We start from the raw sequence: 26,310 nt of genomic DNA, 5'->3' as shown, positions 1-26,310 counted from the left end.
GTGTGTTCCCGTCCTAATATTCTCGTGGTCCCATTTATTCCAAATACGTGTCCTCACTTTCATTTTAGACATCACTAAATAGTGTATGTTTACCACCTAGTTGGTTTTGGAACCCAGAGATGCAAATCAAAACATTATCATCCCACCCTAGCAAAAACACTGTGGAATAACTTGACAGACAGCAAATGCCAGCTCACAGGTATGCAGTGATTAGAATTCACAAACTACTAGTTGTTGTTAGGTTCCACTGGGTCAAGTATGATTCTAGTGACCCTTTGAACAATGGGTCAACCATGTCCTACTCAGTGGCATCTTCCTCATCTGACATACTGTGCCCGTGGCTGCAGTCTTGTGTCTGTCAGTCTGTCTCCTTGAGGATCTTCCTCTCTTTTGCTGACCGTCCACCTTCACCACCATACTGTGAGTGGCAATGTAAAATGATGCAACTATTATAGAAGGTAGTTTGCTGGTTTCTCAGAAAGAAAACAGAAGTACCCTTTGATCCAACAATCCCACTACCAGAAATACACCCGGAAGAAGAGCTGGGACGCAAAGTGACATACACCTCTGTTTATTGCAGTATTATTTACAATAGGAAAAAAATAGGGACAACTCAGGTGTCCATCAACAGAAGAAAGGCTAAACAAAGTAGAAAATATTTACACGATAGAGTGTTCTAGGTCACTAAGAATTTATTAAATACTGTACAACATAGATGAATCCAGAAAATTATGCTGGTATTCATTTAAAAAGAACAATTATGGTAGAAGACTGAATACAAAAAGCTAAGGAAAATTTACACACACAATCAATCTTGAAGAGTTAACAGGCATGAAAAGGGAGGTAGAGGGGAGCAAACGTTAATAAATAAGTTTAATAGAGGGCAACAGAATATAATTGATTAGACAATGTAATAAATTAATCAGTTGTAATTATTGTTATAAAACAAAGGGTGTATGAATGATTGAGGGAAAGACCATTATCTGAACTTTAGTTCGAGTAAGTTTAAATACACACCTAAAAGGGAGCTCTGACGGCTTAGTGCTAAGGAGTTGCACTGCCAACCACAAGGCCCGCGGTTTGAATCCACTGTCTGCTCAGCAGGAAGAAACCATCTGTCTCCTCCCATGTGATTTACTGCCTTGGAAAACCCCCTGGAGGGTCAGCTATGGGTCAGTTTCAACTCCACAGTCCATGACACCTATATACAGGATATAAATATATACACAGACACATGCCAAAAAAAGTCCAATGTAGCTTATCATTTTGACCAAAACTTTAGCTAATCATCAAAAGTTTCGAGCATGCTCTTCCCTTTTGTTTAACTATATTATGACCTTGAGTGTGTATTATTGACAGATTCTATGGGCAGAATCTTGCATGAAGAATAATGTGAGAGCAAGATTGGAGACTTAGCCTGCGTTACGCAGAGAACACAGCTTTGCCTGCAGAAGGTGACTAACACTTCCCATGGTACTTCAACAACTACAGCCGTAATTATGGGTTGCTGTTGTTGTTATGTGCCATCGAGTCGCCTGCAACTCATAGCGACCCTCTGTACAACAGCCCTAAACTCTGCCCTATCCTGCGCCAATCTCACCAAACCCAACACACCTACCCCAATTAAACCCAGTCACTGAATCAATCCATCTCGAGGATCTTCCTCTCTTGCGCTGTCCCTCCACCCTCCCAAGCATGACATCCCTCTCCAAGGATTGGTCCCTCCTTGCAACATGTCCAAAGTATGTCAGACGAAGCTTCAGAATCCTTGCCTCCGACTGGCTTCATCCTCTCCAGGACAAACCTGTCTGTTTTCCTAGCAGTCCATGGTATATTCAATAATCTTCTCCAGCACCACAGGTCAAAGGCATCAATTCTTCTCTCATCCCTAGTCATTGTCCAGCTCTCTGATGCATATGGGTTACACTGGTAAAACAGAAGGCTCCAACAGACGATGGAATACCAATTCACATGATCCAACAAATGCAGCTCTGGACGTGCTCATCAGTCTGTGCCAGAAAATTCAGAAGACAGCTACCTAGCCAGATTACTTAAGAGATACATGTTGGTTACCATCCCCAAGAAAGGTGATCCCACAGGATGTAGGAATTACTAAAGAATTTCATTAGCATTGCAAGTAAAGTCTTGCTGAAGAACATCCAGAAAAGGATGGAACTGTACAGTGACAGAACTGAATTTAGAAGAGGCCATAATGCTGGGGATATCAATGCTTATGTCAGATGCACCTTTGCCGAAAGCACAGAATACCAGGAGGATGGTTTTCTGTATTTTCTAGATTACGCAGGTATCTGACTGTATGGATGATAAGCTAGGGCTAACATTGAGAAAAGAATGGGAATCCCAGAACACTTACTCATGCATAGTCAAATGTACTCATGCGACACCCGTATCTAGACCAGGAGCTGCTGTCTGATTAATTAGATCAAGGTTCACAGCATGGCTTAAAATCTAGAAAGTACATCAAGATCGTTTGAAGACTAAGATGCCTCTGATTCAAGGTAGAATTTTTAAAATTGTTTCCTGTAAACATTCTGAACACTAAAGATGACAGAACAGTTGATGACTTTGAGCTGTTGTGCTTCAGATGAGTACTGAATATGCCATGGTGGCCAGAATTCTTACCACTGGACCAACAGGCAACATCATGACAGAGGAGAAAAGACTGAAGTTGTCAACAATTTCATCTTACTTGGATCCACAATCAACATCCTTGGTACCAGCACTCAGGATATCAGGAGACATACTACACTGGCAAGGTCTGCAGTCAGGGACCTCTCCAAATTATTGAGGAGCAATGATGTCAGTTTAAGGACTAAGGTGTGCCTGATTCAGGCCATGGTCTTTTCAATTATTTGTTTTGCATCTGAGAACTGGGCAATGAATAAGGATGACAGAATTGGTTCCTCTGAACTGTGGTGTTGGAAAAGAGTGCTGGATATCCCATGGACAGCAAAAGAACAAATAAATACATCTTAAAAGAGGGTGGTGCAGCCAGAATGCTCCCTGGAGGCAAAGATGAAAAGCTCTGTCTCATATATTTCAGGCATGTTTCCAGGAAAGGCTATTCCTTAAGACAGGGATGTCGTGCCTGAAAAGGTGGAGTGTCAGTGAAGACAGGAAGACCCGCAACTATATAGATTGACAGGGACTACTACAGTAAGCTTGAGTGTTCTGAAAGTGTGAGGACAGCACAGAGTAGGACAGAGCTCAGATCTGTACCTAAAATAAATAAAAAGGAGAGCACTGGTGGCTTAGTGGTAAGGAGTCAGTTACACTGTCAACTCAAAGGTTCAAATCCACCATCTATCTGCTCCACAGGAGAAAGAAGGGCAGTCTACTCCTGTGTGATTTACAGCCTCTGGAAACTCACCAGAGGATCAGCTATGAGTCAGTACTGACTTGATGGTATAATAGTAAACAAAGGGAGCTCTTAAGGAGTTGCACCATCAGCCCAATGGCACATACCTAGAATCCACCAACTGCTCCCCTGTAGGACGGGCAGTTTCCTCACAGGTGATTTACAGCCTCCGAAAACCATCTGGAGGGTCAGCCATGAGTTGGTTCCAACTTGAGAGCAAAGAACAATTTTAAAACTGAAATCTCAAGAGGAATGGCGGATTAGTGCCACCATGATGGAGCTGGAGAATGCAGAGGTGGCATCACAAGAAAACAGATGGGACACTGGAGAATGACAACTGATTATTACAAACTTAACCAGACGGTGAAGCCAAGCGCAGCTGTTCCAGATGTGTACGTCTCCAGAGAGCCAGCAGGCAGCTATTTATGTGGCCTTTCTGCAGGACCAGCAGCAGCAGATGGCTTTCAGCTGGTGAGGCCAACATGACACTTTCACAACCTTCCCTCAGAGGTGTACTTGAAGGCCAGCACTGTCATAATTCAGTCAGCAGGGACCTGAACCCTTCTCCTTCCCACAAGACTTCACACTAGTCCATTACATTGATGACATCATGCTGTCTGGATCTAATAAGGTTGAAGTATCAAGAATTCCAAATTTTTAGGAAAGTTAGGGGTGGAAAATGAACCTAAGAAAAATCCATGCACCTTCCACCTCAGTTAACACTTCTAGTTTAGTAAAGCAGGCCAGGTCACATATTCCATCTAAAGTTATGGATAAATTACGGAATCTGGTCCCACCCAAGAAGGCACATTACTTGCTGGGCCTCTTTAGATTTTAGGTATGCTATAGTCTACTTGATTGTGCTTATGCAAAACCTATACCTGGACCAGGAAGCAGTCCTCAGAACAGAGCAGGGAAACACTGCATGGTTCAAAATCAGGAGAGAAGTGCATCAGGGATGCATCCTGTCTCCATCTCTTTTCAATCTATATGCAGAATATTTGGGAAGCGGGGCTTTATGAGGAGGAATGTGGCATCAGGATTGGAGATAGACTCATCAACAACCTATGTTATACAGATGATACAATTTTGCTTGCTGAAATTGAAGATGACCTGACGTGCTTGCTGCAAAAAGTCAAGTGCTGTAGTCGTCAATATGGATTGAAGCTTAACATCAAGAAGACAAAGATTCTCACCACTGGGACAATGGGCAGCACCACGATAAATGGAAAAGAGATTAAGGTTGTTAACAATTACAGCTTGCTTGGCTCCACAATCAACCCTCATAACACCATCCATCAGGAAATCAAAAGATTAATTGCTTCAGAAAAATCTGCTGTCAGGGACTGCTCCAGAGTGCTGAAATGCAACAATGTTAGTCTAGAGACTAAGGTGTGTCTAATCAGGTCATGGTCTTCTCAATTGTTTGCTATGTACCAGAGAGCTGGACAATGACTAAGGATGACAGAACAACAGATAGATGCCTTCGAACTGTGGTGCTGGAGAAGAGACTTGAACATACCATGGACCACCAAGAGAACAAATAGGTCTGTCTTGGAGACAGTGAAACCAGGTTTCTCCTTGGAGGCTAGGATTTTGAAGCTTTGTCTCACATACTTTGGGCACATGGCTAGGAGAGACTGATCCTTAGAGAAGGAACTCATGCTTGGAAGGGTGGAGGGACAGAGCAGGAGAGCAAGATCCCGGATGAGATGGATTGATACAGGGCAGGGCAATGGAGGTTGGTGTGTCAGAATTAGCGAGCCTGGCTCAGGACAGGGCAGGGTTCAAAGCTTCTGTACGTAGTCGCTATGGGTCACAGGCAACTCGACAGCACCTAACAACAATGGCCTACTTATCAAGTGACTATTTCTGAGCTGATGGAGCTGTTGCTACAGCCTCCCTCTGCTTATGGTTACAGGAAGTTGAACTACCCTTTCTCACATCATGTACAAAGACAAGCTCAAAATGAGTCAACATCCTGAATGTCAGAGCAAACACTGGAAAGCTCTTAGAATAAAAAACTAAGGTAATTCTGTGGTCCTGTTTCTTAAGAAGGGATACCAATTATAACCAAAAATGAATAGATAATACACAGAATGGGATGACACATTAGAAAAATCATACCTCTAATGAAGGTCAGACCTATCAGGAGTTCTGGGGGGGTCTAGTGGTAAGAAGCTGCACTGCAATCTCAAAGGCACATGGTTCAAATCCACTAGCTGCTCCATGGGAAATGTGTGAGTAATGGGTAATCTCCTCCTGTGTGATAACTGCCTCTGAGAACCCACTGGATAATCAGTTATGGGTCAGTTCCAACTCAATAGTATACAACAATGAAGGACATACACCCAGAATAAATGTGGAAATGTTACAGTTCTTCTGGGTAAAGCTTCCCATGGACAACAGGTGCACATAAGGTTTCAAAATTTGGATGTCTCTTCAGATGTCTGCTGAGATGTGACTTCTGGATAAAGCCTCGCCCACACACTTTACAAACATAAGGCTTCTCTCCTGAGTGTGTCCTCTGGTGTGTGATGAGATGTGACTTCTGGGTAAAGTTCTGCCCACACTGCATGCAAACATAAGGCTTCTCCCCTGAATGTCTCCTCTGGTGTGTGATGAGAGTAGACATCTGGGCAAACCTTTGACCACACTCCTTGCAAACATAAGGCTTTTCTCCTGAGTGTCTCCTCTGATGTGTAGTGAGACTTGACTTATGAGTAAAGCTTTGCCCACACTCTTTGCAAGTATAAGGCTTCTCCCCAGAGTGTCTCCACTGGTGTGTGACGAGATAGGACTTCCGGGTAAAACTATGCCCACACTCCTTGCAAATATAACCCTTCTCCCCCGAATGTCTCCTTTGGTGTGTGATGAGAGTTGACTTTGTGGTAAAGCTCTGCCCACACTCCTGACAAATATACGGCTTCTCTCCTGAGTGTGTCCTCTGGTGTGTGATAAGCTTTGACTTCAGGGTAAAGCCTCGTCCACACTCCTTGCAAACATAAGGCTTCTCCCCTGAGTGTCTACTCTGGTGTGTGAGGAGGGTAGACTTCCTTGTAAAGCCTCGCTCACATTCCATGCAAATATAAGGCTTCTCTCCTGAATGTGTCCTCTGGTGTGTGATGAGATTTGATAATTGGCTAAACCCATGCCCACACTCCTTGCAAACATAAGGCCTCTCCCCTGAGTGTGTCCTCTGGTGTGTGATCAGAGTTGACAACTGGGTAAAGCCTCGCCCACACTCCTTACAAACGTAAGGCTTCTCCCCTGAGTGTCTCCTCTGGTGTCGGGTGAGATGGGATAATTTGGTAAAGCCTTGCCCACACTCCTTGCAAACATAGGGCCTCTCCTGGAAAAGAAGCCTCAGGTTTGTGGTAAAGTTGAATTTCAGGCCACAGCCTGGGAATGCCTCTCGATACATGACTGCTCCAAATCTTGAGGTTTGTAATTCCTTCCAACTTCGGTTTATTTCCAAAGAGTTCATCCTTGGTTCCAAGGTAGGCTGCAGTCCTACTCCCGAGTCTTCTCTGGGGCTTGCAAACTGTCTTTCAGGTGGGCTGGCAAATACCCTTGAAGCCTCTCTCACTCCTGTTTGCCTACACAAAGGTTTGGAGACAACTTCTCTCTCCTGGCCCTCTATCTTTGCACTCCAGCAAGGCTCAGGAGAATCCTGCGCCTCTTGCAGCTTCTGAGGCCCCAAGCTGGACTCTCCTTGGTGGACAAGATGATCTGTACATAAGTCTGGGAAGATCTGTAGCACATGTTGGCTGAGGAATTGTTGACAGTAGAAAGCCAGAAGGCAAGAGGAACAAGAGTAGATTTCGGGCTTTGTTTCTGCTGAAGAAAGAAAGTTTTCCATCAGAGGGGCTATAACTGGGTCTGCCTGAGAAGTTTTCCTCCTCTTAGAGCAATGCTAGTGTCCCTGAGAGGCATAGACATTTACGTGCTTGACTAGAAGCCAAAAGGCTGCCAGTTTTAAGTGGGATCTGGTGGCCTACTTCAAAAAGGTCAAAGCCTTCACTATCCTACTATGCACATGTGGGATCCCATGAGTCGATATGGACCTGAAGGCAAGTAAAACAATCTTATTGCCACACACGGAGCAATTTCTATAGCACAAATTATTTCCCACCAACGTCTCATTTACAGCCCAGTCTTACAAGTTACACTTTCCACTGCAATCTGGAATTCCTGACACGCAGACTTTACAGCATTTGGCTGCTAATGGAAAGTTTGTAGTGCAAATCTCTCAGCCTCACAATAGGAGAAATCTGATTCCATGCAGATGTACAGCCTTCTAATCTGTATGGGACATTTATGCTGTCCCACAGGGTAGCTATGAGAAATAAACCCAGTGAAAGTAGGTACTGCAATCCAGGTAATTCACACCAAGAACTTCTCCAGTGAAGTCAGTGAGACTAGGAACTTTCTAAGTAAGCTTCGATACTGCTTCTGCCTGCTAAACAGGACCTATTAAAGTGAGCCGTTTCCTTTTACTAAAACCTAAGTCACAAACAGACGAACACAGTGAACCCCTAAGATTTAGTGATTACATAGAAATTCCAATTCTACAAGCTATGTGACTATACCCTTTGTTACTTCTCTACCAAGGGACAGAGGGAAAGAAAATCAATCTGCCCAACATGCAATTATAGAGGACAATTTTTAAGTCTGAAAATAATAGTAACTGAATCTACATGAATGGTGCAACGGTCAAGATCAACCTAAAGCTGATTCTCATGACATGGACATCAGTGAGACACCCTACCCACCCTCCCTCTTATTTGCGAGCTGTGACACCACCCATCATCCCATGGTAGTCTTTTATGCTCTTCCACGTTCAATAAATCACTGTAAGACCACACAGTACTCACACACTGTCCTGAGAGTAAAGTGGTTTATTAGGAAGGAAAAGGGCACAACTCGGGACCAGGATCCACAGATTACAATTAAGGGTCACAAGTAGGAAGGTCTCCCCTCTTCAGTGCACTCAGTTCTCTCAGCTCCTCCAAAAACGTGAAGGTTAAAAATGTAGATAGAACCGGGTGATACAAATGCACTATTTTCAAGTAAAAGAGTGCAGGCTGCTTTCACCACCCAGGAATTTAGGTACATAGAAAAAGAATGTGCTAAAAAGCTGATTGAGGCTCCCAGTAACACTCAATGACAAAGAAGTACCCTACGAGGATTCCAAGGCTGTAAACCTTTATTTACAGAAGCAGACTCTGACTTCTTCCTCCTGTGGTCTGGCCGAGCGGCTGGAAAGCCCAGCTTTTCTGCCAGCAGCCAAGTGAACCATCACTGGATCCCCAGGGCTCCTCTGGCACATGGTAGGGACCTAATACCTATAAAGGGAGTTCATGAAGCAGAAAGAGCAGATACCTACCCAAGAACAGCAGATTCTTATACATCTCCAGCATCACTTCTCTGTAGAGATTCTTCTGCTCAGAGCTCAGTGTGTCCCATTCTGCCTCTGTGAAGTTCACACTGACATCTTCAAATGTAATAGCTTCCTAGAAAAAGTCACAGCAATTCAACCATCAATTTTTACAATAAGCCGAGTTTTCCACGGTCCAGAAGAGTCTGCATCTGAGACGTTCCATCACTCTTTTTCGGAGAACACCGTTCTACAGATTAAATTCTTCGGTTTAAGACCATAACTGGATCTATGATAAAGTCTGAGGGGAGCGATAGTTAATGATCAAAACCTCCCTGCTCTCATGCACCTGTGACTTGATTGGTGAAATGACTTGTGAAACACTTAGTAAGCCCTGTGTGAGAGTGCACTGAAGATTCCACGGACTGCCAAAATAACAAACAGATAGGTCTTGGAAAGGTGCAGCTAGAGTGCTCCTTGAAGCCAACGATGATAAAGCTTCTTCGTCTCATATATTTTAGACATGTTACTAGAAGAGGCATGTCCCCTGGAGAGACACATCATGCCTGAAAAGGCAGAGGGGCAGCGAAAGAGAAGGAGACTCTCAACCAGATGGTCTGACACAGTGACTGCAATAATGGGCTCAAGTAAGTCAGACACTGTGAGGATGGCACAGGATAGGACAGGGTTCCCATCTGCTGTTCGTAGGGCTGCTATGAGACATAATCTACTTGACAGCACCTAATAAAAAGAACATGAAAGCAGTAAGAAATGTTTAAAAAAGGTGACTCTGGGATTCATAGGGAGGAACTGAAAGTTGGCAGGGCAAAGGTTAGGAGAGGAAAGAACAGTGTGTAAAGCAAACAGGCACAAACTTCCTCAGGAAGGGAAGAATTAAAGAAGATGGAAGGAAACATCAAGTAAAAAGTAAAGTACGCATGCAGAGCTGGTGGTGTGTGGATCAAGTATTCTGAAGGGTTTATTTAAGTCAGTATGATCTGTAAAATCTTTGTCGTGTAATCACCTTTTCTAAGTCCTTTACACTTGATTCATGTAGAGTATAATCTACCTAAGCAAAAACAGTAGCAGAGAGAAAAATATTGTAGCAATAGGACATTTACACATAGTAGCATCAACAGAGTTGGTGTCAAGCAGTGCAGTAAGTCATGGTGTCACACCCTGTCCCTCCAATTGTACACAGGGCCAGCCAGGTGGAAACCTACCCCCACTGCTGGACCACTCCCTCATGGAGCCAGGCCAACATGTGCTGCTCCCCCCAGCCCTGACTTCCAAAGGGGCCCTGGTAGTGTATTAGACTATAGACTAAGTGTTGAGCTTCTAACTGAAGGGTCAGCAGGTCAAACCTACCAGTTGCTCTGCAGGGGGGGGAAAATGACTCAGTGGCTGCCATAAATATTTACAGCCTCACTTAACACTCCGGGGCAATACTGCTCCATCCTGTAGAGTTGGTTATGAGTCACAGCCTACCTGGCAGCAGTGGTCTGAACTGACAAGTACTTTATGAAAGGAGCTGGCACGGGCTTTGGCCATCTTTTATGGCTTCATTTTTCTTATTTTGTTTCTTTGCCTAGCAAATAACACACACTTAAACTATATAAATGTAATCTTGCAAATACAGAAATGGTACGTACATTTTGTCCAGCTTACCCTATTAAATAAATTAGAATGAACAAGTCTTTTCTTGAACTCTAAGCCAATGGTTAGAGGAGGTCAGGAAGGATTAGCTGGGTCCCCAGTCTCTGAGGGCATGAAACTCCAGGGACGCTTCTGAAGCATTTGAACAAACTAAGTGAAGGCATTTTAAGTAAAAACAAATTAAGATGCTATCTTACTGGGCATTCAGTGCCATCAATTCAGAGCGACCCTGTGAACAATAGATCCTATAATGGAACCCTGCCCTATCCTGTGCCACCTCATCCCATCTGTTACCTTTGAGGTCACTGTTACAGTCACTGTCAATCCATCTCACCGAAGAAATTCTTCTCCTTTGCCGACCCTCCACCTTTCCAAGCATGTCCTTTTCCAAGGACTGACCCCTCCTAACAACATGTCAAGAAATCGGTAATGAAGTTTCACTGTTCTTGCTTCTAGGAGCATGCTAGTCACACCTTCTCCAAGACATACCTGTTTGTTCTCTCTTATTATAGTTATCAGGAATTAGTAGACACTCATCATAAAATAACTGCACACAAGCAGTTTCTACTATACAGGAATTTAAAAAATCAGAACAATTATAGGGAGACACACCTGAAGTGAAAACAATAAAAGGCTCTGAACAAATATACACTTAAAAAACATTTATTCTGTTTTGTGGTGTATAGCCTAAAATAATTCCCACATCTGATTGGTGTTATACTGATAAGAGGTCAATAAGGATGTCAACACTCATTTGTTCTTATGCCACAAGTTGGGGGAAAAAATATACACCCTCTCTGCACCTCTCAATATGGTTAGGTTCCAGAGACCAAGCTGTGATGAAAATTGGTCCCAGGTGAAAATGGAGAACGAGAGTCTCAGATCCCAAAATGGACTATGACTAAATTATTACCTAACTAGCTAATTATACTGCCATGTAACTCCCTAACTGCTAGGAATCAAGGCCCTGTCAATTTGCACATAAACCTTAACCACCACAGGTAATGTTACCCTAACCTTTTACTGTGGTATTGATTACTGCCAGAATTGAGTGGATAAAGTGCAAAATATTCTAATAGCACATTTTTCCCTATCTTCCCAAAAGTGAAACATCTAACAAGATAGAGTCCAAGCATGAGAAGATTGTGTGTGTGTGCATGAGTGTATATATATGTATAAACACACACATACTCTCCCTCTTTCAGGTATTGTGTAAATTTATTCTTTATAACTACATAAAGCATTATGCAAAAGACAAATTTTGTTAAGTTTTACCAAAAAAGAGAATTTGATATAATCAAGGTTTTTATCTGACTAAAATTTCACAGGTTAATTTAGAAAACCTTAAATCACTTTAGTTTTATGAGCGGAACAACTTGGTGTGTGAAAAATAACAAAATTCTTCTTGAGTACTAACTTGAAAAGTTAACTTACTCTTTAGCTAATCCTCCTGGAAGACTAAGGATCAGGCACTAATTAACATTCTTTCTTTTTTAAATTTTTTAGGGTTAGGGCCAGGGTTAGGTTTTCTAATTAACATTCTTGAGACAAAAGTAAGCTTTGAAAACCTCTGGTTTAAATTTCTCATTTCCCAGTGGCTTGTAAGAAGATCCTGCCAACTGTGAAATGTTACTATTTCTTTCTTGTTTATACACAAAAGAGGTTTATTTAATGTTATGAATTACATGAAAGGTGTTTGAAATTTGAAATAATACTAGATTTTATGTCAGCAATGTTTGCCTGCCACTAAACAACCCAGAAACAATATTATGCCATAATTCTTACTATTTCAATAGCTAACTTGGTTGACACTTTTTCTGAGGCTGGCATCCTCAACTCTAACTGGTTTTTGTTGGGTTTTTTTTTCTTTTGTTATCCAGGTTTGTTAGAAACCTGGTTGTGGTTTGTTTGTTTGTTGTTTTTTTGTTTGGTTGGTTCTTTTTTAAAGATTTTAATGAAAGTTATAAAGAACTTGGATTCCCATTCATTCATTGTTGCACATTTTCCTCCCTGTCTCCCTTTCACCCCATAAACCTGTTTTAACTGGACTATTCACACTATTTACCCAACGTATATCTATTTTTTAATTATTATTACCATTCAACTGTTTACTCTGTGTGTATGTATAAACTTGTTTATTCATTTACTTTTCACTGCGATGTGATGGAAAGTTTACAGAGTAGATTGGTGGGGTTTTTAAAAAAAATCTTCGCCTTTATATTGGTTTGCATACACTGTGTTTCACACATTTCCCTCCAGAACAGACTGGTTTTCCCATCAACTTCTTCTCGCACTTTTTTCGTAACATCAATGACAATACGTACTAAATAATCCCACTTTCCCCATTTCAGATCAATTCTGTTTTCCATTAATTCTTTGATCCTACGGATCGCTGCCTTCAAGAACCTATCGCTGGGCTATTGCTGTTCTTTGGACATTACATGACAGGTTATTTTACGGAGTGGGGGCCTCGCTGATTGTTCACTTTATCGTTATGGTGGTGGTAGTGGTGGGTGCTGTCGAGTACGACTCACAGCGACCCTAAGAACAACCGATCCTGTCCGGTCCCGTCCCCACCCCCTCGGACACGCAAGTCCACCTTACAGCCTGTTTCCTGGAGGAAATCGCACACATCCCCCTGAACGACACCGGGACGCATGGCCGGGGTAACCACCTCTATTCGCTCTGGACCCGACTGATCTCCTGTCCTTCTAGAAAACCATTCCAGACCCGGCCCGGGGAGGACCGGGCCCCGCGGGCGCCGCCACCGGGAATTGGGGGCCGCGTCCCCCCGGAGCGCCGACCGCCGGGGCTCCGCCTCCCCCCGCCGTCACCTCGACTTCGCCTCGGGCCCTCACGCCCGAGTCGACCTTCCCCGAGCATCCTTTCCGCGCGGGGAGGGACAATCGAGGCCCCAGGACCCGCGATGTTCCCGCTCTTTGAAGGCCCCCCAACCGCCGCCATCAGACCCTGTCCGCTCGGGGTCCCCTTATTCCAACGCCGTCACAAACGCCCCTTCTCACCCACTAGGTTCACTTACCGGACAAGTGCCATTGTGGTCACAGTTGCTCTTCAAATACGAGTTCATCACCCTGGTAGCGGTTTCCGTGGGAACCGTGCTCAAGGCCGCCTCGGAGACGACAGCGCAGAACCGCCGACTTCGCAGCTTGGCGGAGCGACTTCCGGGCCCGCCCTCCGGCGCCTGCGCTGACGCACGAGCCACTTCCGGTGGCCGCGCGCGCCCCGCCCAGCTGGGTTTGCAACTGTGCCTTTTGTTCCTTGCAGGTTAGAGGGCATGGTCAGAGAGATGCATGACTTGAAAATTGCCAGGATCTGCAAAGATCCCATTTGCAGCTTCCATATTTCAGAAGGAGACGTGCTATCATGCCTCCGGCATTAATAACGTCCACTATCGAGGAACCTGGAGAGTTTCTATGTGTAGACCTTTCCATAACATCATTAAGTGACCACCCACTCATTCATAGCTAACCCTTCCAGGGGTTTTTCAGAGGCAGTAAATTACAGAGGAGAAAGTTGTCAATCTTTCTCCCACAGAGCAGCTGGTGGATTCGAATCGCTTGCCTTCGGGTTGGCAGCGCAACTCCCTAACATTCCCACCGAAGCTCCCACCTCTGAAGTTTACTGGAATTTTAAATAAGGGATGGAGTTGCATAGCGGTCTTGAAGTCCGTCTGCAATTATGTTGTGATCTGTGAACAGAAGAACCAATAGAGAAGTTTGTATTTTGAGCAAAAATATTTAGTAAATACACTGTTGCAACTAGTAGTAGAATAATTTTGCTGAGAGACTGGGGTTACTTGGCAAAATTATGGTAGCTGAAATTCGTGGATATTAATTTCTTTAGAGTTGATGTCATCCATAAACCAGCACAGTAATTTTTCAAATCCATCCGGATGAACATGTGTGCAGACAGTTGGACAAGCCACAGAATGGAGAAGTGGTTGTTCCAAGCCTTCAAGCCAAGTACCACTCACGGCGACCCTATGAACAACAGATCTGAATCCTGTCCGGTCCTATGTCATCTTTATCATCTCTGACACACTTGAGCGCATTGCTGCAGTCACTGTGTCAATCCTTCTTTTTTGCTGAACTTACACCCTTCCAAGCACAATGTCCCTCTCCAAGAGGGGACAGGAGGGTCTGTGATGTAAGCAGGGAGACAGGAGCTGTCTCTGGAGGGCGGAGCTGGGAGGAGCATTCCTGACTGGAACGGAGCTAACTGGACCAAGGTAGCCTGGAATGACTCAGCTTCAGGGATTGGCTGCCCCATTATATAAGGAGGCTGGGTTTCTAACTAGTTCACAGCTGGGGACAGGGTGACCTCATAAATTACTGAACTATTTGACAACATCCACGCTGATGCCATTGTGTGTAAATGGCCAGTTTCTGGAATATTCACGTTTTCTCTAGCAAACATTTTTGCATAAAGTACATCATTAGTGAAGTGACAGATTTTGTTTAAAGAGGTGATTAAAATTCATAAAGAAAATAATTTTATAGATAACAATGAGTGTGAACAAATAGGTTAGCAAAAAAAAAAAATCAACTTTTCTCCACAATTGAAATTTCAGTCCATCTTCCCCTTTAAATCTTCCCTATTCTATCTTGCAGAAGTCCAACTTTCATGACACCCTTTGTTCTTTTCTAGACCACTGTATACTTTTTCATCTTTTCATTCTTGTTAAGATTTCTCAAAGTGACTTTCTTGAATACTGCTTATTGCTTTCACATATCATTTCTCCAGTAAAGTCACATATACTTGAGGGCCAAGATGTGGCGCTCTGGTGACCTAGTGGTAAGAAGCTGTGCTGCAATCCCAAAGACACGTGGTTCAAATCCACAAGCTTCTCCGTGGGACAAGGATTGGCAATCTCCTCTTGTGCAACTGAACTGCCTCTGAAAATCCACTGGAAGGTCAGCTATGAGTCAGTTCTGACCCAAGAGCATAAAACAACTACTGCTGCCTATATACTTTAACAAAAGAAAAGCAAGCACCAGAGCAGACTATGGGGAAAAGCATGCACTTTCATATAGGTGAGAAAGAGTCAAAAGGAGTAGGATTCAAGGCCAGAAATATGCATGATTTCTGGGAAGCTGAGCTAGACACTGACACCCGATCAGTCTCAGAAGTGCACATAGGACAACTGCAGGAGGAAGGGATCTGACACAGTTGTGTGAGGAACTCGGGTGAATAAATGCCTCCGTGAATAGGATGTACAGTAGCTGAGTTTGCAACGTGGAGGTGGAGGAAGAAGTTCCTCAGGAAGACAGAGCACTGATGTGTACAGAGCACAGAGGCATGTGGGTGGATAGCTTCAGTTAACCAGCTTGATGGGAGACCCCACCACGCTGATGCATGGGGGGCCTGGAGAATATCTCTTCACCTGAATTAGGACACCAGATACAGTCTGAGTAACAGAAGTCTTTTTTTTCTGAAATATTATTTTGTAAACACTGAGGTGACCTCTTCAAGGACATTATATATAGTACACTGACCAAATGGCATTCACTTCCTAAATAACATGCCTCCCGAAACCCTATGAACTTGGATAAATGTCAATAGAGGGGCTTCAAGCCTTTTGTTCATAGGGTCACTATGAGTCGTGCTCAACTCGAAGGCAATCAACAACAAAAACCAAGGAGAGTGGTGGCCTAGAGGTACGAAATTGCACTGCAATCCCGAAGGCATGTGGTTCGAATCCACCAGCTGCTCCATAGGATACGGATGAGCAATCTCCTCCCATCTGGTTAACTGCCTCTGAAAACCCTCTGGAGGGCCAGCAATGGGTCTGTTCGGACTGGAAGGTACTCAACAACCACCATCAAGAGAGACACTTAGGGCAGTTGCTGAACTCATGTTTCCAAGTGGAAGCAAGGAACATCCTCATAGTAGGAAGGGATAAATTCCTCTGTTTGGTACCTATTAAACATGTGCGTTTCTGTCTATTGGCTGTAGATGCCTTCTAGTCAAGAGTCTATTGGTCCATCGAGTCAGCGGAACTACATCAGAACTCTCCTGTGCCTCCCATTGGCTGTCACGAACCCTGCTTCAGAACACGTGACAGTAACCATTGTCACGCTGTGGCCACTCCCTCCCCAGTGTCTCTTCTGAAAATTCTCGAGGTCTGGAGCTGCACTGACAAGCCAAGGCTGGCACACGTAACTACCTCAGGCTGGTGGTGGCTTCTGAGTGACATCTTCAAAACAATTCACCAAGTTTTCAAATTCACAAAGATTTTCACTGTTGAGTCTTTAACTCAACTCCCGACTCACTTTACCTTCCTGTTGGAACTGACTCACAGCTGAAGCTCCAGCGGGTTTTTAGAGGCTACAAATCTCACGAGGAGACTGGTAACTCCAGCAAAGTTTCTGGATACTATTATTTCTTCCTAAAGGTAATGGTCTCTACACCATCACAATTAGTAATTACATAAGAAAATTAATATTCAGCCTAGAGCATTATGCTGAGTGAACTAACTCAGGCTCATAAGGACAAATACTGCATAAGACCATTATTGTAAAAACAGAAGGGTAACTAGTAAGGTGTTTATGGATATCCAAAGAGGGAGGGGATGGGGACAGGGGAGCTGGGGGGAATCATGGGGTCTCAGAGTTGGGTGGGTAGAGGGAGGGAGTGAAGGAATTAGGAAAATATCCAGTGGGGATCTGAAAAGATGAGGTAATAGTGGGCATGGATCAATATTGATTAATTTTATAAGAAACGGGGAAACCCCAGTTTTTTTTTAAAAAAAGAAAATACTCAGGTTTTTTCTCAAGCCTATTACTGTTATTCAGGTCTTTCGTTCACAGAGTCGCTATAAGTCGTCTACAGCTCGACGGCACTTAACAACAACAACATTACTGTTAATAGCTCTGGTGGTTTATTGTTGTTTTGTGTTATTGAGCCAAGTATGCTCATAGTGACTGCTCAATAAACTTTCCTTTTAATAAATGTGTCTTTCACTAATAAATCTGATGCTGTTTGCTTTTTTGGTGCATCTGTTAGAGGCAGTCTTCTCCACAGAGAACTTGCGATGCTTGCAGGTCTATCAGTTCTGGTCATTCTGAACATCTAATAATAATGTTGTGTTGTTATTGTACACCATCGAGTCAGAACTGACTCATAACTGACCCTCCAGCGTTTTTTCAGAGTCAGTAAATCACATGGAAGGAAAGTGCCCATCTTTTTCCCATGGAGCAGCTGGTGGGTTCGAACCGCATACCTCTGCATGGGCAATGCAATTCCTTGCCATGAAGGATGTCTTAGAGAAAGTGCAGCCAGAGTGCTCCTTGGAAGCAAGGATGACAAAGCTTCATCACACACTTCATCACACATACTTTGGACACGCTAGGAAAGGCTGCTCCTTGGAGAGGGACATCAAGCTCGAGAAGTTGGAGGGTCCGTGAAAGAAAGGAAGACCTTCAACAAGATGAACTGACACAGTGGCTGTGGCAATGAGTATGTATGTCAGAGATTGTGAGGATGGCACAGGAAAGGACAGGGTTCAGATTTGTTGTTCATAGAGTCGCTATGAACTGGAAAGGAGGAGTGGGCAGGGGAAAAAGTGCAACAATGAATGAATGGAAATCCAAAATCTCTGTAAATTTTCATTAAAATTAATAATTATAGATTTTTTTAAAAATACATTGCTTATATGCAAAGTTCTAGCATCCCATTTAGGGAGATCTGGTGGCCCAGTGGTAAAAAGTTGTGCTGCAATCCCAAAGGCATGGAGTTCGAATCTATAAGCTCTGCAGGAGAATGGACCGTCTCCTCCTGTGCAATTTACTGCGTCTGAAAACCTGCAGGAGGCTCAGCTATGAGGGTTTTTTTCTTCTCAGCTCACAGCAACAACAGCCTCCCATTTGGCCATTTTTCTTGTTGTTGGTAAGAACCATCAAGTCCTATCACCTCAGAGCAACTCTGTGCAAAGCAGATCCGAATTTTGTCCCATTCATGACCTCTGTCCTGCTCAAACCCACGGTGGTAGCCACTGTGTTAATCCATTGCATTGGGGGTCTTTCTCTCTTTCATTAACCTTTTCCCTTTCCCAGCATGATGTCTCTCTCCAAAGACTGGTTCCTCCCAAAAATATACCCAAAGTGAGTGAGGCAGAGTTTCACCACTTCGCTTCTAAGGAGCACTTTAGTTGTGCTTCCCCCAAACAGATTTCATTTGTTCTTTTAACAGTTTGCAGTTTATTCAATACTCTGTCAACACCACAATTCAAAGACAGCAATTCTTATTGAGTCTCCCTTATACGTTGTTCAGCTTTCACTTGAATATGAAGAAGCAACTGAAAACATCATCATGACTTGTGTCACATGTGTCTTGTCTTTAAAATGACACCCTTGCTCTTCAGGAGTCTGGAGAGGTCGCTGACAGCCGACTGCCCCATGGAACACATCTTTTGATTTCTTCACTGCTACCTTGGGTGTTGGCTGTAGCTCCAAGTAAAATGAAATCATTAACAGTTTTAATCTGCACTGCAGTCCCGAAGGCATGGAGTTTGAGGCTACCAGCTGCTATGCTGGAGAAGGACAGACAGTCTCCTCACTGTCTCTGAAAACCCACCAGAGGGTCTGCTATAGGTCAGTTTAGACTCTACAGTACACAGCAAGCAAGCAACAACATCACAGTGTTGCCAGCTGATCCATTTGTAAGGCCTTCTGTTTTCTTGATGATGAAGTGTAATTCCTATTGAAGGCTGTGGTCTTTGGTTTTCTCACCTAGTTTTGTTTTGTTTTGTTTTTCTCACCTAGTTTTTAAGTCTTCTCTTTGTGCAAGCAAGGTTGTGTCATCTGCATAATGCAGGTTGTTGTTGAGTTTTATTCTTGCTAGTATGAGGAAAAACATCGGGCCCTTTGCTGGCAACATGGTTAAGGGTCATCATTTTGGTTTCTCCTGGGTGTTGAGAACAGCAGCTTTCTTGGGCACTTTCCTGACTAAGAGTAATTTAAATGCTTCCTGTGCTTACCTGAGCACCTGTAGACAGAGTCACCTGTTGTCGACCGAGGGTAAAGTATTAATAACAAGAAAGTATAAGTAAAGAGAAGTAAAGCAGGAGGCGAACAGTTCTTTAACAACTGAAGCTCCATCCCAGCTTCCCTGTGCCTTTATTGAAAATTGCCAAGGAGCAAATCACAAAGAGAATTCTATGCAAATGCAGCTAAGCTCTTTCTATTATTTTTTTATTAAATTTTATGTGTGTACCGTCATATCGGATCTGACTGGTACAGGAGGAGACTGCCCCTCCCTCTCCAGCAGAAGATCTGTCTGGTGGACTCGAACCGCGTACCTCTGGGATTGCAGTGCAGCTTCTTGCCACTAGGTCACCAGAGCTCCCTTAAGCTCTTTCTATTGAAAACCTTATGCTTGACTCAGAAGGGAGGGGTTAGCAAATACTAGAATCGTGTAAAACTTAAGGTTTCTATCCCTGTAAACATCTGAAGTCTGCCTAAGTGTTTCAGGGTGAATTCCAGCATGTGTCCATGCCTCCTTCATATCCTGATATAGCGTGATTTGGCTTCCCGCATTCAGCTGTGACTGAATAGATCTTCTTTTGCGCCTCATGATACATTCGTCCTCCCAGCCCAGATAAACCAGTGACTGATGAGGCTCCTCATGCAACAGGAAATTGGTCCCATTTAGGCTGGTCCAGTCTCCAGACGGATGCAGTAACTTGTCCACTTCTGTGGGGTGACCTGTATCCAACACCAGTGGATGTGAGACCTTGAAGCCGTTGAAGAGCCCTTCCAGTTGGTTCTGGCAACAACTTTGGAGATAAATGTCTGGAGGTGACATCTCTTGTATTGTGGTTGGATGTTCCCTAGAGCTCCCAGTCCGGCAAACAGGGCAAGTGACCCCAGTCTAACTTACCTCATTGCCAGTGAGTCAGGACAAACTCCTGGTTGACCCTCCAAAGGGGTTTTCAGGAGCTGTCAATTGCATGGAAGCTCCTCCATTTTTCTCTAGTAGCCTATGTGGTGGATCTGAGCCACCTGCCTTTGGGTTGGCTGTTCAACTCCTTACCTGGTGGAAGCTCAATTTATTAACCTGAAAAACTCGGGAAGTATTTAACACTGTTTCCATCCAGAAAGTGTCTGAGAACCTAATGTTTGTCAGAGGCTGAGTTCTTATTATGTATGCATTCAGGATCGTGAGGGAGACACCCAGGGTGTTGGTATGGCATGAGACAGTTATAGGAGTCTCTAAATTATCATACTTCAATGCTATGTCTGTTTCTGGCTATTTTGTTATCAATAAGGGCACCGTGGTGGCCACTTTTCAGATTAGTCTAGTGGACAGATACCCTTTTAACTCTGCTATTAATTATTTGCCATCAGTTCTGAACCAACTCATAGTTGGCCTCCAGCAGGTTTTCAGAGGCTGTTAACTGCATGGAAGGAGAATGCCTATGTTTCTCCAGAGGAGTAGCTGCTTGATTCGAACTCCCTGCCTTTGGGTTGACTGTGCAACTCCTTACCTACGAGGCCACCAGCCTTCCCTTCTGCTTGGACTTGTGCTGTGTGGCATCTGCTTCTGGTTCTCTGGTAGGAGGAGTGAATAGACTACCACAAGAGAAACAGCTAAGTCCATGTCCAAGGTTGGGAAGCAGTCCCTGATGCCCTACTGCTGGTTTGATGAAGTGTAATTATCCTCTGGATAGGATTTATTATGAACAGTCAGCTGAAAGGGAATTTTTATTAAGGGTGCGCCCTGCTTTGAAAATCTTGATCCTATGTCATCGTTTGCCAGGTGTTTTTTCTTTTTTTTTAAATTTGGAGGCCACACACATCTCATTTGTGTACGCTGCTCGAGAATCACTATCAAGGTACTCCACAAGTTGCTAGGTTTGAGTGGGGCCGAAGAGAAGGCTCTCCTGGTTCAGGATGCTGTGCGAGTTGCTGTCACGAGTCACGCGATGTAGTTGATTCAATGGTGCATCGAGTGTCAGTGGCAGGTGGAGATGCTGCTTGGAGTCTCATGGATGAATCACGGCGCAGACCCAAAAGATTATGGTTCAGAGCCTTGCTGTCTTATGCAGCTAACTACTCTTGAGCAATGGCACTTGGCTTGCTGCTGGATCTTGGGGGCAAAATGAGCACCTAAGCATGGGCCATGTTACTGTGTGGCCTGAGCAGCCCATCATGAACTGGGTGTTGTCTGACATACACCACCCACCCCACCCCCGGAGTCATAAAGGTGGACGTGCCTTGCGGTTCCCCCAGAATGCAGAAACCTTGTGGTTCAGAGTCCAGACAAGGACTGAGCTCCCTCTGTAAACAGAGAATTCTGCCCAGCCCCCAGGAGGAGATACTGGATGCCCACTGCAAACAGAGATTTCCACCCAGCCTCCCACCTGAGGGGACGTCGCGTCTGAGCTTTGGTCTGAGTTTAAAGATTAAGCTTACCCATTGTTATGTTGGCAGCACTTAAAGGTAAATTATAGTCTCTGGAGATTGAACTTTTTTTAGGATGATTGGCTGAAACTAAATAAAAACCATAAGGAAACTAAGAAAGGGTCCTTTTCACAGTGCCATGCTGTGAGAGGGCCTCTGCCTTAGCCTTCCCTGCTTTTCAGAACTCATTTCCCTGTGTCCCTGCTTTCTTTCTGCATCTGGTTTGCAACAGTGCCTAGCGGCACCGCCTCATTAAGTGGAAGTGCTATATACACTGTCAGGCCCCACAGGCCCTGAAGGCTCACGACCGTTACACGAGTCACTGGCTAAAGTGAAGATCCACTCCTGCCACGTTCCCTTCTGCCTCACAGGAGGCTTCTATAACCTCATCGGATCAGCTGACAGTGGAAGAGCGAGCACGTTTATAGACGTGGTTTACAGAAGGTTCTCAATGGTATGCAGGCACCACTCGGAGGTGGGAAGCAGCGGTGCTTGTTCCAAGATCTCCCTGAAAAGGCAGAGGAGGGAGGTGCTCCCAATGGGCACAGAACTTTGAGCAGCGCACTTGGTTGTGCGTTTTATGTTACAGAAATAGCAAGATGTTGTTTACATGCAGATTCATGGGCTGTGGCCTATAGTTTGGCTGAATGGTCAGGTACGTGGAAGGAAAATGACTGGAAATCTGGTGACTGGGAGGTTTAGGGAACTAATACGTAGAAAGACCACTCTGAGTGGCTAAAGAAATGAAGGTATTTGTATCTTACGTGAGCGCTCACCATGGGGTGACCTTGGCAGAGGAGGATTTTAACAATCAGGCTGATTTAAGATAGAACCTACGGCAATAAGCCTCTTTCTCCAGCAACTCCTGTCACTGTCCAAGTGACATTGGTGGAAGGATGAAGGTCAGGCATGGGCTCAGCAAAGTGGACCTCCACTCACAAGTTCAATTTGGCTATAGCCACTACTGAGTGTCCAATTTGCCAGCAGCAGGAACCAATACTGAGTCCCTGACAAGAAACCGTTCTTCAGGGTGATCAGCCAGCAATATGATGGCAGATTGATTACACTGGACCTTTGGACTGTGGAGAGGGCAGTGTTCTGTTCTTACTGGAAGAGACATTATTTTGGATATAGTTTACCTTCCCAGTGTGCACACAAGGCACTACCATCCATGGACTTAACACAATGCCTTATCCCTGTCAGGGTATGCAATGCAGCATTGCCTCGAACCACAGCAAATGAGTGTGGTAATGGGCCTCTGCTTGTAGAATTCACTGGTCTTACCATGCTCCCTGTCATCCTAAAGCAGCTGGCTTGAGAAAATGATCGAATGGCCTCTTTGGTTCCACGCTGTTTTGAGAAGCTGGAACTGACTCACAGCCGACCCCCCAGTGGCTTTTCAGAGGCAGCTTAATCTTACAGGAGGAGACAGACCATCTTTTCTCCTGTGTAGCAGCTGGTGGATTAGAACTTTGTGTCTTGTGGGAGGTAAGCACAACTCTTTTTAGCACTAGGCTACCAAAGCTCCCTATTTCCCCCCCCTTTTTTAAGGAAGAAAGGGATCCCTTCAAGACATAAACTAAAACTAATCATCCTGGGATAAGACACCATCAACATGGTGTTGAAAGATATACCGTGAATCATGGCCGTGGCTTTCATGTAAAATATCTCAGGAGCACACAGCATGTCTTTTTATTATTATTAATTTTTGTGTGTGTGTGTGTACCGTCGAATTGGATCCGACTGGTACAGGAGGAGACTGCCCCTCCTTCTCCAGCAGAGCATCTGGTGGATTTGAACTGTGTACCTCTGGGATTGCAGTGCAGCTTCTTGCCACTAGGCCACCAGAGCTCCCTCACAGCATGGTCTTTTAAAGACACAACACATGGGAATATAAAATAACTATGGACAGCAGTTTGGTACTTCCTTAGCAAGCTGGGAATAGAAATGCCATTGGATCTAGAACTGTAACACAAACTAACATGTACACACCCATGTTTACTGCAGTATTGTTTACAACAGCAAAGAATTGGAAACAACTCAAATGTCCATTAACAAATGAATGGCTACAGAAAGTACTGTCCATTCACATCATGGAGCATTAAAACAAAGTGCTATTGAGTCAGTTCTGACTCTAAAGCTTGAAAATGGCCCAGGAGGAGACTGCCCATCTTTGCAGGACAGAGGCAGGAGTGGATTTGAACCTCCAGAGAAACACAGCCTCTGGCTATTACTAAAAAAATATCAAGAATCCACGAAACATTGTACAATGTGGATGAATTTACAACAGCGTATGCAGTGCGTCAGTCGCAAAAGGATAGCTATGCTGGAAGGTCCCTCATAAAGCGAAGACAAGGTTTATGTGTGGATAGATTCTACTGTAGAGGATTAAAAGGGATGAGACGGGTCAGAGGGGAACAAAAACTAATAAAAACATAAGCTGGGTGAAAAGAAAGGCAGTACACACATTTGATCATAAATTAGAATTCATTAACCACATGAAACCATGTTATAAAACAAAATCCCCGTGAATGATTAAATGAAACACCAAAATGATCTGTAAACTTTCAAATTTTAAGAAAAGGCACACTTAAAGAGTGTCAGTGAAGTGACAATACTCTGCAGGGTGGGGGCAATGTCCTCCAGGGGGCTGTGTATAATCTAAACCAGCCTCCAGTATGTGAAGTTGCCAGGAGTAGCAGGTCCAGAAATCAAAGGGCAGAAAGGATATCACTCCAGTGCCCTGCTCACAGAATTACTGCTTCCTGTCCCTGCACCCGAAGCTCTGTGGCTTTGGAACTCTTAATTGCCAAAAGGAAGAACACTCCCAGCTGGACGCACAAGCTCGATTCCTCCGCTAAACTGGAAGTTAAGGATGCCACCCGCCCCTTTGGGCTGCTCAAGTCTCTGAATCCAGAAGCAAACAAATGGACGACAATATTTTCAGATTGACTTATCCTTGTTCCCAAGCAGAAACTGCATTGATATTCCATAATGAAAGTAAAAAAGGACTACATTTGGGATTTTTTTTTCAATTTTTATTTTATTATTTTTGTGTGAGTGTACCGTCAAATCAGATTATGACTAGTACAGGAGGAGATTGTCCCTCCTTCCCCGGCAGAGCATCTGGTGGATTCGAACCGCGCCTCTGGGATTGTAGTTGCAGCTCCTTACCACTAGGCCACCAGAGCTCCCCTTACATTTGGCATTTAAAGACTCCTCGGGTCATTTCAATCTGTATGTGGAACAGATCATCCAGGAGACTGGGATCTATGAGGAGGAATGTGGCGTCCGGACTGGAGGAAGACTCATCAACAACCTGAGTTATGCAGATGACACAACCTTGCTTGCTGAAACTGAGGAGGACCTTAGGTGTTTGCTGCAGAAGGTCAAAGACTGTAGTCTTCAATATGGACTGAAGCTCAACATCAAGAAGACAAAGATTCTCACCACTGGGCCAATTGGCAGCATTGATAAATGGAGAAGAGATTGAGGTTGTTGACAGTTTCATCTTGTTCAACTCCACAACCAACACTCTTGGCACCAGCAGTCAGGAAATCAAAAGACAAACTGTACTGGGGAAAATTGGCTGTCAGGGACCTTCCCAGAGTCCTGAAGAGCAACAATGTCAGTCTAGAGATTAAGGTGCACATGATCCAAGCCATGGTCTTCAAAATTACTTGCTATACATCAGAGAGCTAGAAAAATGACTAAGGATGGCAGAAGAAGAATCAATACCTTTTGAGTTGTGGTACTGGAAAAAGAGTACTGAACATACATTGATTGCTAAGAGAACAAACAGGTCTGTCCTGGAGAGGGTGAAATGGAGCTGCTTCTTGGAGAATTCTGAAGCTCTGTCTGACATATTTGGGGCAGGTTGCCAGGAGGGACCAGTCTCTGGAGAAGGACATCATGCTTGGAAGGGGGAAGGGACAGTGCAAAAGAAGAAACCCTGGATGAGATAGACCGACTCAGTAACTGGGGTAATGGAGGTAGGTGTGTCAGAGACAGCGAGATTGGTTCAGGGTAGGACAGGCTTCATAGCTATTGTGCATAGGGTTGCTATGAGATGTAAGCAACTCGATGGCACATAACAATAACAGCTCGTTACCTAGTACTATCATGCCCTGTGATTAAAAGTGGAAAACTGAAGCACTCCAGTTCTGATATGATTAGTGGCTCAGATCATTCAGGAATGGAAGCTGACTGCTCTACCAGGCAAAAGGCTATGAGCAGCTGAGGTACTTGCTAGGGGGCCAAAGAAACACCAAGCAGCTAGTAGAAGAAGGTAGATCTAAACATCAGTTATGACCACATGACCAGCTGCAGAACCCAGGATTAGAACTTCTGGAAAAACCTCTTCTTTCAATGTGTGCATGAAATACTTTTCTGTTCACTTGTAAACTCTAAATGGAGACTATGCACTTCTGATGGTAAACATGTCGACTGTATCATGTCACGTGCAAGTATGA

The 26,310-nt window shown here is 44.2% G+C and overlaps 1 protein-coding gene across 1 annotated transcript; it reads right to left on the bottom strand.

Moving 5' to 3' along the window:
- Positions 1-5,750: 5,750 nt before the first annotated feature.
- Positions 5,751-6,803, bottom strand: LOC102854639 (histone-lysine N-methyltransferase PRDM9-like). The gene is made up of 2 exons (XM_006898702.1): positions 6,227-6,803; positions 5,751-6,136 (listed from the first exon to the last, which is right to left on the bottom strand). The coding sequence occupies exons 1-2, from the start codon at positions 6,801-6,803 to the stop codon at positions 5,751-5,753; spliced, it is 963 nt and encodes a 320-aa protein (XP_006898764.1).
- Positions 6,804-26,310: the final 19,507 nt, after the last annotated feature.

Source organism: Elephantulus edwardii, unplaced genomic scaffold, assembly GCF_000299155.1.
Source record: "Elephantulus edwardii isolate Elephantulus edwardi_28Jun2011 unplaced genomic scaffold, EleEdw1.0 scaffold00236, whole genome shotgun sequence".
Taxonomy (NCBI): Eukaryota; Metazoa; Chordata; class Mammalia; order Macroscelidea; family Macroscelididae; genus Elephantulus; species Elephantulus edwardii.
This window is presented reverse-complemented; position numbering and strand designations above follow the sequence as displayed.

Coding starts and splice junctions, on each gene's coding strand:
- LOC102854639 (XM_006898702.1), bottom strand. CDS start 6,803: ATGTATCGAGAGGCATTCCCAGGCTGTGGCCTGAAATTCAACTTTACC. Junction 6,137..6,226: donor CCAAAGGAGACATTCGGGGG/AGAAGGGTTATA, acceptor CTGGGGAGAAGC/CTTATACTTGCAAAGAGTGT.